This window comes from Periophthalmus magnuspinnatus, chromosome 12 (genome assembly GCF_009829125.3).
Source record: "Periophthalmus magnuspinnatus isolate fPerMag1 chromosome 12, fPerMag1.2.pri, whole genome shotgun sequence".
Classification (NCBI taxonomy): Eukaryota; Metazoa; Chordata; class Actinopteri; order Gobiiformes; family Gobiidae; genus Periophthalmus; species Periophthalmus magnuspinnatus.
The window spans coordinates 9,969,700-9,985,638 of NC_047137.1; the positions used below are offsets into that span (position 1 = coordinate 9,969,700).

Here is a 15,939-nt window from a genome sequence, read left to right on the forward strand (position 1 = left end):
TGCGTTGTGAAGTGACAGTTGAAAGAAGAAAACAATGATATAAAATGGATAGAGATTGATGGACACATGGAAAGATTACATGGTCTTTTGGTGCAAATGTGCTAACAATATGTAGGCAAAGGAACTGACAAAACACACGACACAGTTGGTTACCGTCTGGCAGATTACGCAACTGGTTCGCTGTGTTGAAAAGGAAAGAAGATGAGTAATGTTTACACCAAAAAAGTCTGAGTAGGTCTTTTTTCCTTATGCATAATATGTATATTTGGTGCCTAATATGCACATTTCAGTTTATAATTATTCCCAATTTGGAGTTACATGTTTCAGCCACTTGGTTTTCTCCTATTAGATCTTTTTTAGCATTAGATACTGCAAGTTTAATGCGATACTGTGGAACATTCCAGGAAAACTAGTAACAAAGACCCTTAGAAACAAGCAGGTGACAGACCCTTTACCGTTTTAGTTTGATTTATTTATTTTTTCTTCATTTATTTATTTTTTTATTTCCTAATCCTCACGCAATCCTCTATTAACTCAGGAATGCTCAACTCCCAACTTGTTTTCTCTCTTTTTTTTCCCTCCTCTGGCGCCATTTGAGACATTTGAACATATTAAGCTCTGTTTGTTTCTGGAACCCACCAAAAAAAAAAGAAAAAACACACACACACACACACAAAAAAAAGAATGAATGCAACAAGTGGAAGAAAGCACATTCATCTTTGTTGTCATAGCGAAAGAACACACAAACCGCTTCAAGACACAGGGAGGCTACCAAGCCACCGAATAGCAATTACTACGGCGTCTGTCACCTAGCAACCGGACCACTGGATGTCATTGTCCCTCTCATCACATTTAGATTTTCTTTTTCTTTTTTCCGAATATTTGGGTGACAGGTTTTAGAAAGAAGAAAAAGTTTGGCTTACGAGGACGAGAATGGAGAGTTTGGGAGTTTGAATAAGCTGTTGGCGAAGGCTTTGTCAATTTATTTAGATCAAAGTGGTTGGAAGGGAAAATGGGGACATTACAGGACACTGCCACTTTAATCATGTAAGCTAATGGCTGTAAAATTGAATTGTTGCCAAGAGCTGGTCTCACGTGAACCCTGCTAGTGTTTCATAACAAAATGGAGGGAAAAAAGAATGCAACATGAAAAGATTTTGGGGGGTAGTCTCTGAAGGTTTTGGGGATGTTTGTAGCATCATCAAGGTTCTGAGTTCTGAAGATTCTGTAATATGAATAATTTTGAGAATACAGGATGCGACTTTCTTTTGATGAAACAAAGTGCTTTTTTCACTTTCCATTTTAGGTATCTTCATTAAATACAAATTTAAAAATAAGCCTGCCATCATTTTTGAGTTCTCAGGGGGAAAAAAAGTGTCTGATGTTGTTCTGGTGCTATGGGCTAAACCATGTATTCACACTATGGTCTGAGGGCCAAGCAACTTTTTTTGTTTTGTTTTTTGTTTTGTTTTTTTGGCCCCCACGCTTCCTACTGTTTTGGCCCAAATTACCAAAAGCAGTACTTTTTACTGAAAGTTTTATATACAGTGGTCTCTCATTTATCGTGGGGGTTACGTTCTAAAAATAACCCACAACAGGCGAAATCTGCCAAGTAGTCAGCGTTATTTTTTACAATTATTATATATTTAAGGCTGTAAAACCCCTCACCACACACTTTATACACTTTTATCAGACAGGCATTAACATTTTCTCACACTTCTCTCTGGTTTAAAGACTCTCAAAGTTCAAACCTTCGTAGGCGTCTTTGTCGGTGCAGAACGTTTCATCGACATTGTGGGTTTTGTCGAGGAAAAATCTTGCAAACATACAGCACTTCAGAGTCACACTGCGATCAAACATTTATGTAAATTTGGCTGAACACATTCTGTACTGTACAGGAGACACGGCACGGAGGAGACTGATGGACAATGGTCTACAGTCCCTTAGCCAATCAGGACGCAGAACACAATGCACGTTCATACGCTATAAAAAAACATGCTAAATTGCACCCAAACAAAATCTGCGAAACAGCGAGACCACAAAACGTGAACTGTGATATAGTGAGGGACAACTGTACCCAACATTTTAGCTTATCTCATTGAGGAACGATTTACAACGATTTGTCCAGTTGACAGATTTAATTTCATCTTTTACTATGTATCAGACCTGGACGACTGAGGGATTACACAGACATTATCTCATTGAGGTTCTCAGCCTGATTTAAGGTTTGGTGGCCCAGTCTGACCTGCTTTAGATGCACAAATCTGAATTATTCGCTCTACTGACCACATGTTTATGACCCTTGATTGGCCCTCCGCTTTGTCTGTATTTTAATATACAACCCTTGATTTCAAAAGTTTGGACACCCATGGGCTAGACACGACGAAACTTTTCGTCTCAGGTTTAAAAGCCAACGCACAGTGCAATGTACTGCAATGGCCAGAGAGGGAGATCGCAGCTCATTTATTGGCCACAAGTATGAAGTGCCACAAGGTAAATTGAGTGGATTAATAATGTTGACTCTGCTTCAGGGTAAACACTTTTCTGGCCATGAATTTTGTACTGAGGTAAAGAAAAGAAAAAAATAGCAGCCATTTTGGGGAAAACATATATTTTATACAAAGATATTTCACAGTGACATAACTTTTAAAAAGTAAAGTTTGAAAAAAGTAGATTTTTTTCAGTCCAAGCCAGATTCAAACCCACAGGTAAAGAAGGATTAGACGCCATGTATATGCATTACAGTTCTACAAATGAGCCACATAATATCCACATTTCTGATTTCTTATGGCACCCCCCTAACACTAGCAGCAAATAATATGTAGTATCAAAAATTAAATATTTTTCATCAAGACAGTTCACCGACCCCAATCTTTTACACCTCTACACGGACATGCATTGTCTTTCCATAATTATCCTCCAGACACAAATTCAGACATCGCCAAGATCCCTTTAATACTCTTCTCATCAGCATTTACGAGCGCGCGGCCCGTAATTAAACCAGCAACCTTTTAGCATTTAAAAGTGACCCAATCTGCGCTCACAAAACTCTACGGGCATATTTCATCAAGTAGCGAAAGAACGCCTCCGAAAATCATTCTCTGTTTTGCAATTCAAAGAGCGTTGATCCAAATAGGAAATTCAAAGGCGATACGGGGTCACCCTGTCAGACTGATCTGTAATGTTGTTTTATGTATTTGATTATGCATTTTCTTTGTAGCGCGCGGGGTACAGGTGTGTTCTATATGAGGTTTCAAAGTGAATAGAGGAAATCAAAGCGGCAAAGGTGCGTTGAGGTTGTAATTATGTGGGTAGAGTAAACAGGAATCTAATAAGCTTTAATGAATGTTGGTCTGTTGCTGCTGCTTGTTTCCCCGAGTATAATTTAATGGGTTGGTGTAATGTGGTGTGTAGGCGCTTGGTAAAGAAAACATTGCATACCTTGATTTTTAAAGGTGTACTGTGTAACTTTACTGTGTAACTTTTCAAGAAGGTGACACATTAGGACGAGTTTTCAGAGCTTAAAGCCATATTCCAGTTGGTTCCTCTTCTCCTTTACCGTCTTGAAGTTGTTTTGGGAGTGATTCATGCATGTTTTTAATCGCTTATTTTCAAGACGCCGCATTGCCGATCGATCTCTTTTTACACCACCAACAGAATACGTCCACTGCTCTGTACTTACTTCGTTCTTCAATTTTATCTTCTTAATCGGTGATACGCACAGGTTTCGGTAGCGTTGCGTAGTTATTTCGATACAAAATCCGCTCCTTGCTAGTGTGATCTGCAGCTACCCGTTGGAGGGGCCGACAGCCACATGGCTCTCCGTTGATGGTTATGCGGTTTCAGCTCCTGTTGGGCAGCACAGTTTTCTAACATGGAAGTCAGCGGTCTTGTTTCTTTTATGAAGTTGTTTTAGATTAATATTGTGATTTAAAATGTGCAAGTTATAGCGTAATGATACACGGGTTTCATAGATTATAACTATATAGCAGACACAATAGGTCTTCATTAATAATAACTTCATGGCTAGTCTATACTGGGTCGTGTTGCGTCTTAAGGTCAGAAACTTGTATGGATGATCAGATTGTTTTTGTCGACAGCTGAAGACGACATCAAGCGAATGTTGCAATTACAAATCTTTTTCAAATATGCAAAAAAAAAAACCCAAAAAAACCAACATGATATCTATGTTACTTCCTGTCTCTCTCCCATACGTTTTTTGCCCGGTTACAACAATGAGCTCAAATATACACCATCAGATTTGTTCTACTGAGTACTTGGTGATAAACGTAAGCGCAGTGACAAGAATGTTCCCAGACAAAAGTTGGTAGTTCACTTCCTGTTCCCACGACTGCACATGTTGTGTTCTTGGGCAAGATACTTCAGTTGGCGATCGGAGAGACATTAGACACTCTTTCCTCCATTGACGCGACGACTGGACCGACTTTTAAAAACTGAACAGAACGAATAAACATAGAAGCGGTCCAAAAATAGCTGTTTGGTTTTGCCCTTTTCACGCTGCTGTCAACCGTGGACAGTACAGCTCCGGCCAGTCTCTTAACCTTTTCTGAAGCAACATCCAACTTGTTAATAAGTTTGCCTGATTGATTTTCGGACGAGAATTGAGTCCGCCGAGCACTGAGCGTCGACCACCAGACTTTGAAGTCTTCTGATGGGGGAGCCAATTGATTTGAACGGCCCCAATTAGACGCCATGATTAATTGAGTGTGATTGGATGTGGACCACGGTGCATCGTCGTTAATGTTATTGACAGGCAGGCTAATTGGTTCCCATGGCGACGGATTAAACACTGCAGAAACGCATGAGACATAGGAGTGACCCCGAATCAACCAATCAGAATTGTTTTGGTGAGGGTTTCGCAAAGGACCAAGCACACGCTGAAACAGGGTAGCAAAGTTGTTAGCTAGTTCGCTTAGAAGATAGATGTTGTTTCGAAGACAAACAAATAGAACTATGCAAAGACAAAAGAAAAAGTTTCTATCTACTGATTGTTCTCATGCTGTTTTTTTATTTTAGTCTTATTGTTCAAGTAGTCAAACTATAAATAATTGTTTTCTTGTTTGTTTATTATGGATTGATTGGTGAACCATGGATGCACCAACAACTCCATGAGGATGTTAAAGTTTGTAGTTTTGTTTGTAGTTTCCATTTTATTTATTATTGTAATTCTTTACCTTGTTGTTTTTTGTTTTGTTTTTTATCTCATTACTGCACTATGTCTGTTCCTATTGTACCTTTTGGAGCAATTTAGCTGTTCCAAAATGTTATTACTTTAAAGTTGTTGTTTTTTTTATCATAAGTCAGAAATAGGGAACATTAGACTGGCATTGTGTCTGAACGCTAATAAATGGGCAAGGTTTAAAAACTGAAACATAAAAATAACCCAAAAAAGGGGGGCATTATGAAAAATTGCAAAAGCTTTCTGCCATGTTATGTTTTTATCTCAAAAACATGCCTAAATTACATGAGTAAGTATTTAGAGAGCTATCCCTGACCCTATTTGAACCCTCCTTACTATTAGCAGCACGATATTGTCTAAAGCTTAGCCCACGAGCCTGCGTCATCCCAGCTCATAAATGTACAAAAACATGATACAAAAAATATACTACAACTTCACAAACCTGATGCGATGTGCAGTCATTTCATCAGTGGAATGCATGGCCGTTGTAATGTGATTGCGGTCTGAAAGGGGAGTGACAGCGCAAAGATTAAAGAGGAGCGTCAAATAACTGAACTTATTTTACATTATATTTGGTGAATACAGCATTTTCAAACCATCAAAAGATACCATGGTCTAAATATGTAATGTGTTAGCAATTCACAACTCATAGTGTGTAATATCCTCTTTAATTTCGTAAAGCCAAATCTCAAATAATTTTCTTCCATTTCGTCATTCATTTACATCGAATCCCTGTAGACTTAAATTGCGTTCTACTGTGTCTGTTTGCAGTGCCTCCTGGAGATCTTATTATCACCTGTCGGTCTAACACATACCCCAAAGGCTTCTACTGCACCTGGACCATGTTGCATCGCACCTTCATCCCCACGACCTTCGAAGTCGACGTGCAGTAAGTCCATGTGTATCTCTACAGAATATATTTTAGATAGTAATATGTGTGTAGCATCTCTCTTAGCTGAGTGTAGGAGCCAATATTCCTACTACAATATGTTATAATTGACTTTATTCCACCCTGCGCACTGTATTTGGTTTGAGTGGGAATCCCAGTTATTTCAATAAAGAATTTGAGTGAGGTTTCACCGTTAGGGTTAGGGTTTGGGTAGGGTTAGATTTAGGATTAGGTTTAGTGTTAGGGTATATGGTTAGGATTTAGGAATAGGGTTAGGTATAGTATATATCATGATGACCCTTTCCGCCCAATCTCAACAAAATCGGTGAAGGTTAGGGTTTAGGGTTTAGGATTAGTCTTACGTGTAGTATATATCACAATGACCATCCCCGTCCAATCTCAATTAAAGACGTTAGGGTTTAGAGTTAAGATTAGGGTTATGTTTAGGGTTAAATGCAAACAGCACACAGAGGACGTATTTTGACTTTAAGAGCTGCTTGTACAATACAGGGTGTCCATAAAGTCTCTTTACAATTTAAAACATGTACTACAAAGGAAATTGATGAGTTATCTTAATCAGACTTGTTCTATTGTACTTAGTGGGTTCCAAACGTTTTTTTTTTTACCTCATTTAATACACTTCTATATGGGCACCAGTAGTCGCATGAAGCACATCAAGACAGTACTTGCCATGTTCACTGTAGTATAGCCTGATCAGTGGTTGCAATCGCATGTGTCATCTTTTGCTTTAGTTCAGTAATGTCCTGTATCTTTGTTCGATACACAACATCTTTAACATAGCTCCATACACATTATACACAGTGTGCTTTCTCTTGAGGACTAGACATTTCTGAGGGGTTCATAAAAATTGATTCCTCTTTAATCAACAGGATGCCTGACATTTAAAAATGCAATGTGATTAACAACTTTTATAACCACTAAGTACAACACAACAAATCTAATTAATCAATCTTATCAATTGCCTTTGTAATTAAATGTTTAAATTGTAAAGAGACTTTATGCACACCCTGTATTTGTATTTGTACTGGGGCAGGACAAATGTTACTCAAATACATGGGAAAACATTGGGTACGGGACCTTTTAATTGTACAGATCAAAAAACAATGTTGTTTTATGTACTGACCTTAATCAAACACAGCTCAAACTAGTTCACTCTATTCAATATTTTCAAGCCCTCTCCACTTCCCCTCCCCGCTGCACCTTTCTATGGGTGAACATGAAAGTGTGGCCCTCTGACAGGCCCTGTGCTCGGTCCCTGTCATGTTTAGATCATAGCACAGCACGCAGCAGGTGGACTCAGCTCCATTAGAATACTGACAACACTGACGCACAAAAACCATTCACTTTGAACATAACCAGCTGTTTATTTATTTCATCTGCATATGAACCGTTTGTGTCTTTCAATATTACCGTAAAGGCCCAGTACCAGATTTTTCCCCCCACATATTTGAGGATATTTGAGTAATCTTGCTTCAGTACAGCCTCTTGAGATCAAAATAAGTCCACTGTGTACTGCCTGCATGTAATTATATAATGTTTTCTTGTGCGAGAATCAGGAAGTGTGTGGTTAGCATGCTGGTTGTTGTTAGCGTTATGATTACAAACGCCACTCTGGTCTCTGGAAGTTGTGAAAAGCTCTTAGAAACTCTATGTATGAGGTGTAGGTGAGGAATAACTTTGGACCACTGCAAACCATTTAAAATTAACTTCCGTTTTTTCTTATTTTAAAAACAGTAAAAATCAGGTAGACATATTGCGCGAGAGTGGGTACATTTTTTTTCTAGTACAACATAGAAGTCACTGTCCCTACAAAACAAAAATATAATAAATGAGTAATTGTTCAAAAGCTGTTTTCTCAGATTATTTTTATTTTTATTTTTTTCTCAAATTCTGATCTCCAATTTAACTAACGCATTCAGGAACATGTTTTTTGTTTGTTTGTTTTTCCACTCTTGTGCTTAAAGGCCCTGTACCTGATTTTCACTGTCTCAAAAAAAACAGTTCTAGTCCTTGAACTAGAATCTCAAGTTCTTAGCTCCATCTCTGGGTGTTTGTGAAACCAACTGACTAAAACATTAAAGGCATTAAAGACATAAAGAGACAAAGCAGGCAGAACAGAACAAAAGCACTTTGCAGTATAAGTGCTACTGCTGCTACACTAAAGAGGTCAGCTAAGGCAGGCTGCGGTCCACTATTTAAAGAGGTAATGGGTAATATTGCCACCCTCCACCCCCTTTTTTCCTTAAAAAAACAAACAAAATCAAGTTGAGTATAAATCAAGACGACATAATCTTTTAAACTTGATCCAGGATTTTTTTAAATTTCACTAGTTTAACTACAACATTTGGAAGCAATATTTTAATTCACTTACCTCCTGGAAAAGCATGTTACCGGAACAAAATTTTTATGAAGTTCATAATTTGCCAAGTCCAATTGCTGGATTTTAGATGACATCATAATATTCTATAGGGAAATATTAAAAGAAATGAGGGGCAGCTGAAAAGAATGTTGTTAAAATGCAGATCTTTGTTGTAGTATAGTGAGTTCTGGGGTCTAGTCTAGTGATGGGACTTTCGGCTCCTTTGTGGGATCCGTTCGTGTCAAAGAGTCGCTCAAAACACTAGCTCTTTTACAATTTATTTATACGACAGAAGCCAATGTGAGAACTCATTTTCGCTACAAACTAATCACAGAGAGACACGACCAAGGCCCAGATGTGTTTAAAATGGTTCAAACTGAAAGTAGGAGTGTGTTTAACCTTCGGATTGCTGAAATTGTAAATGAAATATTGAGCTACTATAATCATAATGTTAAAAACTAACTGTTATTATGTTATGAAATATGTTTTTTGTGCACAGATTAGTCACTCGTGTTGCCTGTTCTGCCTCTGAGATGATTGTTGGTTCAGTGTAATCAGTGTAAAAATGCATAAAAATTGGAAAGAAAAAGATTTGGAGATTTCTTTTAAAAAATGAAATCCGGATCTGATTGTTCACGCTAAGGAATTGTTCAAAAAAAGCCGACTCGTTCAGGGTCTAGTCGTGAATAGAAATGATCAGGTTGAACATTTGTGGAGTTACCTTTTCGATAAATCATAGAAAAGTACAATGTGATCAAAAGGAAAATCTATCTCTCTCATTTGAGACTATGACATCATCACTGTTATGACCCAAAAGTGGATCGAAACATCTTTAACAAGGACACAGGAAAACCATGATAAGGGTTCAACGCTTGTATTACTAACTGGCTGGTTCTTTTTTTTTTTTTTTAAGATGTTGGGAAAAAAAAAACTTATCCAAACCTCGTGCTCAAAAAAAAAAAAGTAACAATGAAAAAAGATCAGGGTGAGCTGGCCAATCCTATACAGGGCCGTTGGAGCTACGAACTACAAGGACCGGGACTACGAAAGAATACTATTTACTAAATATATCCAAAAAAACAGGCAAAAAACTCTACATCAACTAATGACTAGCTTTAAATAACAAAAATATACAGGAAAAAATGGGACTAACTTCTCTGAACTGAAACTGGGACAAAAATACTACGAAAAATGTTGGCAAAAAGTAAAGTAGTACTGAGGAAAAGTGCCCAAACGTAACAATCACAATCTAGAATCTGAAAACTACTAGTTGAGGAAAAAACTGAAATTTTAAGTAGCCGTTGGAGCCTTGCAGCTTAAACTTTCTAGTGATGTTTTCAAATGCCAAATGTGTTTTACCGCAAGCTAAATATTCCATTCCTCTTTGATAAAATCTACTAGACATTAGGGTACTTTTATAGATATCTGTAGAAGGTGGTGACAAAAAGAAAAATACTGAGATATCTGTTTTTGCTGCTTAAAAGGAATATGAAGTGAGGCGTGTTATCTCAACTTTAGCTACTGTCTGTGGAATGAATATATAAAACTTGAGATTTATCCTGCGAAATGGACTTTTCAGGGGTTTTAACCATGTTTTTGTTATTTCCTCTTCTCATTTACCCCCTCAAAGTCGTATTTAGTGTCATTCGTACATACTTGATTAATCTTTACACATCTGTATTCAAGATGTTTAAACCCCTGTTTCCAAGGCCACCTTTATACGCCCACAGCTCTGCATTTACTCCGTTCTCCAATTTAACTTTCTTAATCAGTCATAGATGCAGAACTCGGCAGCGTTGCATAGTAATTTTCGTACAAAAGAAAAAAGAATCTGCTCCTTGCTAGCGGGACCTGCAGCTATCCATCGACAGCATGTGGCACTTTGTTGTGATGAAGTTTACTGTGATGTACTGTAAAGGTGCAGGCGATAATCGAGTCCTAATACCTCAGTGGGCTGCGTAATTTTCCAACTCAAAAAATCTGTCCACCAGTTTCTTTGTATTGTATTTACCTCAGTATTGCTATTTCAAATTTCAAATTATAACTACACTGCCTGGCCCAAAAAAAAAGTCGCCACCAAAAAAAAAAAAGGTCACACACTCTAATATTTGGTTGTTCCGCCTTTAGCTTTGATTGCAGCGCTCATTCACTGTGGCATTGTTTCGATTTCGCTTCTGCAATGTCACAAGATTTATTTCCATCCAGTGTTGCATTCATTTTTCACCAAGATGTTGCATTGATGATGGTCGAGTCTGACACTGCACAAAGTCTTCTCCAGCACATCCCAAAGATTCTCAATGGGGTTAAGGTCTGGACTCTGTGGTGGACAATCCGTGTGAGCACCTAAAATCCCAGTAGAAATCATCTCACACACATTAGCCTCCTAAGTGCTCCATTCTTCATCTTTACTCTTTTTGTTGCCTGTTTTCAGACACAACCAGCGCTCTCTGGAGGTGCAGGCCGATCCCTTCCATAAGAACCGCTGTCACGTGCGCTTCCCTGAGGTCTTTTCCAGCTTCCGCTACCTGGTCAACATCACCGCGGTCAACGCCCTGGGCAAGGCCGCTTCAACATACTCGTTTGAGGAGTCCAGTATAGGTAAGAAGAAGTTAGAGATGGTGTAGACCTTTATACAGGACGGATGGATGAAGTAAAGAGCCGTATCTTTTGGAGGTGTTTAAAGGTGTTTAACTTTTCTGGTGGATGATCCATTTACTTTTTATATATATATTGGGAGTATGACTACTTATTTGTTCATACTAATTTTGAGGGGTTAAAGACAACAGATCTGGTTTTCTAAATTAAATCTTGACTTTGTCTAGAATATTCCACAGTATTAAACGTATGTGTCTTGTTTAGCACTGAAGACACTGGTAAATTATGTCAGACAGATATGTTTAATGCCATATTGTGGAAGATTCCAGGCAACATTTCCATGGAGACAAGAGGTGGAAAACCCCCACCAGAAATGTGACATTGTGCACCTCAATTTGTGTATGTGCGTCCTGATTGGCTAAGGGACTGTAGACCATTGTCCATCAGTCTCCACCGTGCCGTGTCTCCTGTACAGTACAGAATGTGTTCAGCCAAATTGACATAAATGTTCGATCTCAGTGTGACTCTGAAGTGCTGTATGTTTGCAAGTTTTCTCCCTGACAAACCCACAATGTCGATGAAACATTCTGCACCGACAAAGGCGCCTACGAAGGTTTGAACTTTAAGAGTGTTTAAACAAGAGAGAAATGTGAGAAAATGTTATTGCCTGTCTGAGAAAAGGGTATAAAGTGTGTGGTGAGAGGTTTTACAGCAAAAAACATATATAAAAATTGTAAAAAAAAAATACTATTACTACTCTGATTTCACCTATTGCGGGTTATTTTTAGAACGTAACCACCACGATAAATGAAGGACCACTGTATTTATTGATCTGGTTCCTGAAAACAAAGCCTGTTATGAACAAAAACTACAATGACCTTATGTTGGACCACTTTTTTTTACTTCATTTACTCCATGTTAATGATTGCCGCTTTGATGAACCTTGCACTAATTTAACCAAGTATAGATTTACGTAAATATTAGTTCAGTCTATGCAAACACATGTAACATGTTCATATCTTATTAAAATAATGAACACTCTTATTTTAACGTTAGCATGCAGTCGTATTTATGGAGGGAACTTTTTTTCTATTAGGGCGTGTTCCAGGGTATGGCATTAAACCTAATTATCAAGCATGTATACAATTGTAGGCATTTTATTGCTCAAAAATAATAATTTCAAAATCACATTCATACCATGAACTGGCCTGCCTCTGCGCAGATCTGACCTATAACGGGCCATACTGTCATAATTTGGCAGTGTGGCTTTAACGTTCTATGTTTTAGTCCAGTGCAAACTCAAACTAGGCTCATAAGTCGTTTATCGCAGCTGTTGTCTATTTAAAACGAGTGCATGATTCATACTTTTTGAAATACCTTTAACCAAGACAACAAACAACTCCAAAACTGGTCAGCTTTTGTAGAGCGACCTTTTATCTTTGTTGAAAATGCAAATTGAGGAATGCATCATTTCATAAAGAGGACATTGCTTTCATATCAAACAAAGTTAAAATGTCATCCATCAAAAAAGTTTACTTATCGTTTATAATTGCAGACTGATTTTTCATGAATGCTCTTTACGAGTCAAAAACCAAAATAATTTTAACTTGGATCCGGGAAAAAACTAAAATCCGGGCTTTCTGCAAACAAGGTGCAAAGTTCTACGCTGTGGAATGCCAACCTTGAAGTGCGTTAATGCATTCTCTTCATTCCTCATTCTACAATGCGCTTCATTTGATTCTTTATTAAAAACATTTCACGCAAACTTGTATAAAAGACAAATGGAACTCTCAAAAGCCAAATAAATGACATCGGACTGCCTCCAAAAGTGCAGAGTCTTCCATTTGATGATAAACCCTGCGACCAGACGCCCAAGTTATTACCAAATCTATCAAAAAAAACCATTTAATACTAACGGCACGGAAGCTACAAAGTCACAACTCAACGCGTACTTAAACACAAAGAGCCTCTTCAAATGTTATGTTTACGAAATTCTTTAAAGGACAGATAATAGTTTTAGCTTTTAACCATGTTGTATTTTTGTCCCCTTATCAAAAACACACCTATTTTGCCTCATTCATGCTTGTTTCATTAACCCAAAGTTGCCTTCTCTGAGCACTGCTAGCATTTTGCCTGAATTGTTGCATCATAGGTAAAACTCCGAATTTCTCCTGCACATTTGTTAAGTAAATAAACCAGCACCGGAATCATTCTCTGAGCACTGCTTGCATTTTGCCTGAATTGTTGCATCATAGGTAAAACTCTGAACTTCTCCTGCGCAGTTGTTAAGTCCATAAACCATCAGCGGAATCATTCTGTGTTCACAATGAACGCATGGCTCTATTAGCGTAGCATTCATGTAGCCTAAGATCTTCATTCGTTTAATTTCACATGGTTCATTCCCATTGCTGACAGCAGAGGGAGCTCCAACATCTAAATGCTTCATTGGAAATAAAAGTGTACTTTATAAAGTGCGGTTTCCAAATCAAGACATTATTTTAAAGTGATAATATGGAACTTTCTGGAGGTGGAAAATCGACAGCACGATTCCATGGAAATAGAAAGATAAAACCGTACTTCGGAACATTCTCTATGTAAATAGATCTGTTTATGCAATAATGTGGAAGATTATAGCCAAAGTAGCACAATTTCCATGGAAACTAGCAGGAGGCGGCTCTCTTCCAGGTGAAATATGAGTCATATTTGTGGAGATGCGAGCCCACTCACAGTAAGCACAATAAAGAGTGCCATAAAAACAAACAAACAAAAAAATAACATGTTTTTATTTTAGTCTAGTTTTTGGCAAAAGTTACATACTGTAGCTTTAAGTTCGAAAATGTGAACTACTAATCCCAAGGTGACAAAATCATGTTTAAAAGGGAATTAAAGCCAGAGCGTGCATAATATGTGTCCTTTAAGCCGAAAGTAGTTTGTTGTGAAGAAGTCCTTATAATAATAACGGCCACTGCTGTTATTACAGACACGATAACTCGAATGCAGTGAAGGAGAAAGAAACTCATTTTAAAGTAGGAAAGAGGAGAGAGTGCTCAGAAAGATAAGGGCTAGTTTTATTGCGGCTAGCCAGATAGCAAAGAGCCATGTGTATCCAAATCAGGCAGCGACATGCTCTGCCAAGCCACGGACACAGCCCTCATGAAAATGCTAATGCTAGCCGGATTAGCGCCTTGGCTCAGGAAATAGCCCTTAACTATGGGCGATAGCGAAATACCTCACTACTCCGGTCTGTGCCTATTCATTTTGCTTCCGAATGTTTTGTTCCATTCAATTTTTTTTTTTTTGCAACTTTTTAGTGGGATGCCTGTTGTCTGCTTTTAAGATGTTATTTCTTTGCTTGGAATGTTCCACAGTATAGCACTAGAGTTATCCATCTCGAATTTAGCCAATTATGAAAATATCTTACAGTGAACAGGTCTGCCCCTCCACAGATCTGACCTGTAACTGCCTCTTCAAAGTAGAAAAGTGTGTGCACCTATATATATGTTTATTTCATCGCTCCATCTTCCTTTTAGTCTGATTCCCATATCATTGTGACTTTTATTTTATTATTATTATTTTATGTTCTCATCAAACCGAGCTGTCATGCGTCTGGAGTTCAAATGCTGCTGCTGTGGTGGTGGGTTAAACGCTGTCGGTTCTTTGATCTGAACAGTTCTATTTTTCCAAAGACTTCCTCTCAAAAGGTTTTTCAAACTCTTCAAAAGTTGTCATTGTTGGTAGAAAACATTTCCAACAGCGTTTTAAATCCTAGGCTTTCTCTTAAATGCAGATTATCTCCTCATTTAGGCTATTTTTACTAAAGATAATGTCTATAATTATATTCCAGTTTTTCCGCACATGTTAGATCAGTTTAAAGCCACAGTATGTAACTTTGTAACCAAAAAAAATAGACAAAAATAAATCTCCACAAACCTGAGTCTTATTTGGTTCTGCTTCTCTCCACGGAAGTGTTGGTTCTTCGGCTATGATCTATGTTCTGAATCAGAAATTAGCTTTTAACCTTATATTTCCATGGAATCATGCAGCTGACTTTTGGCCTGGAGAAAGTTACACACTATCACTTTAAGAAGGGGCGCAAATGTAGACTCTCTTCTCCAAAGTAAAAAGTTTTAAGGCACTTTATTTTATTTTTTTCATACAAAGTGTGTTTGTATCTGCAAGGGATCACAATCAGCCTAGGTTAATTACCGAATTTTCTGGACTATAAGTCGCTCCAGAGTATAAGTCGCACCAGCGAAAAAATGCATAATGAAGAAAAAAACATATATAAGTTGCACTCGACTATAATTTTACAAAATCCGAGACCAAGAACAGACATTTTACCTTTAAAGGCAAGTTATAATAATAATAAAATAGAGAACAACAGGCTGAATAGCCGTACAGCACGCTAATGTAAGATAATTATCAAAATATTTATTCAGCTACATGAAGCATAGACAGCAAACTGAATATGTCTCTGGTATGTTTACGTAAGATATTAACAGTTAATCAGATACCTAAAGCATAAAAAACAAGCTAACAAGTTTGCTCTCGATCTCACTCCAAATCACTAAATCCATTGAATTCTTCATCCTCGGTGTCGCTTCTGAACAACTCCGCCAACTCCAGAAGCAGATGAAGCGCCACTTCAGCTTCCGTGTGGCTGTCATACTGGTACACAAGCCTGGAGTGCCCTCGCACGGTTGTCAGTGTGACAATGACGAAGATGTGAAATTATATATTTTAATAATTTCACATATAAATTGCATCTGAGTATAAGTTGCACCCCAGAGCAAACCATGAAAAAAGTGCGACTTATAGTCTGGAAAATACGGTAATTATGAACAAAAATCACTGGTATAGCCCACTATTAAAGAG

The 15,939-nt window shown here is 37.9% G+C and overlaps 1 protein-coding gene across 2 annotated transcripts in view; it reads left to right on the top strand.

Moving 5' to 3' along the window:
• cntfr (ciliary neurotrophic factor receptor) overlaps positions 1-15,939 on the top strand; it is a 482,053-nt gene that overhangs the window by 413,904 nt on the left and 52,210 nt on the right. For both annotated transcript variants that reach the window (XM_055225685.1, XM_033976220.2), the window contains exons 5-6: positions 5,972-6,089; positions 10,901-11,067. In XM_055225685.1, coding sequence (XP_055081660.1) covers positions 5,972-6,089; positions 10,901-11,067 — 285 coding nt within the window. The remainder of the gene's footprint in view (positions 1-5,971; positions 6,090-10,900; positions 11,068-15,939) is intronic.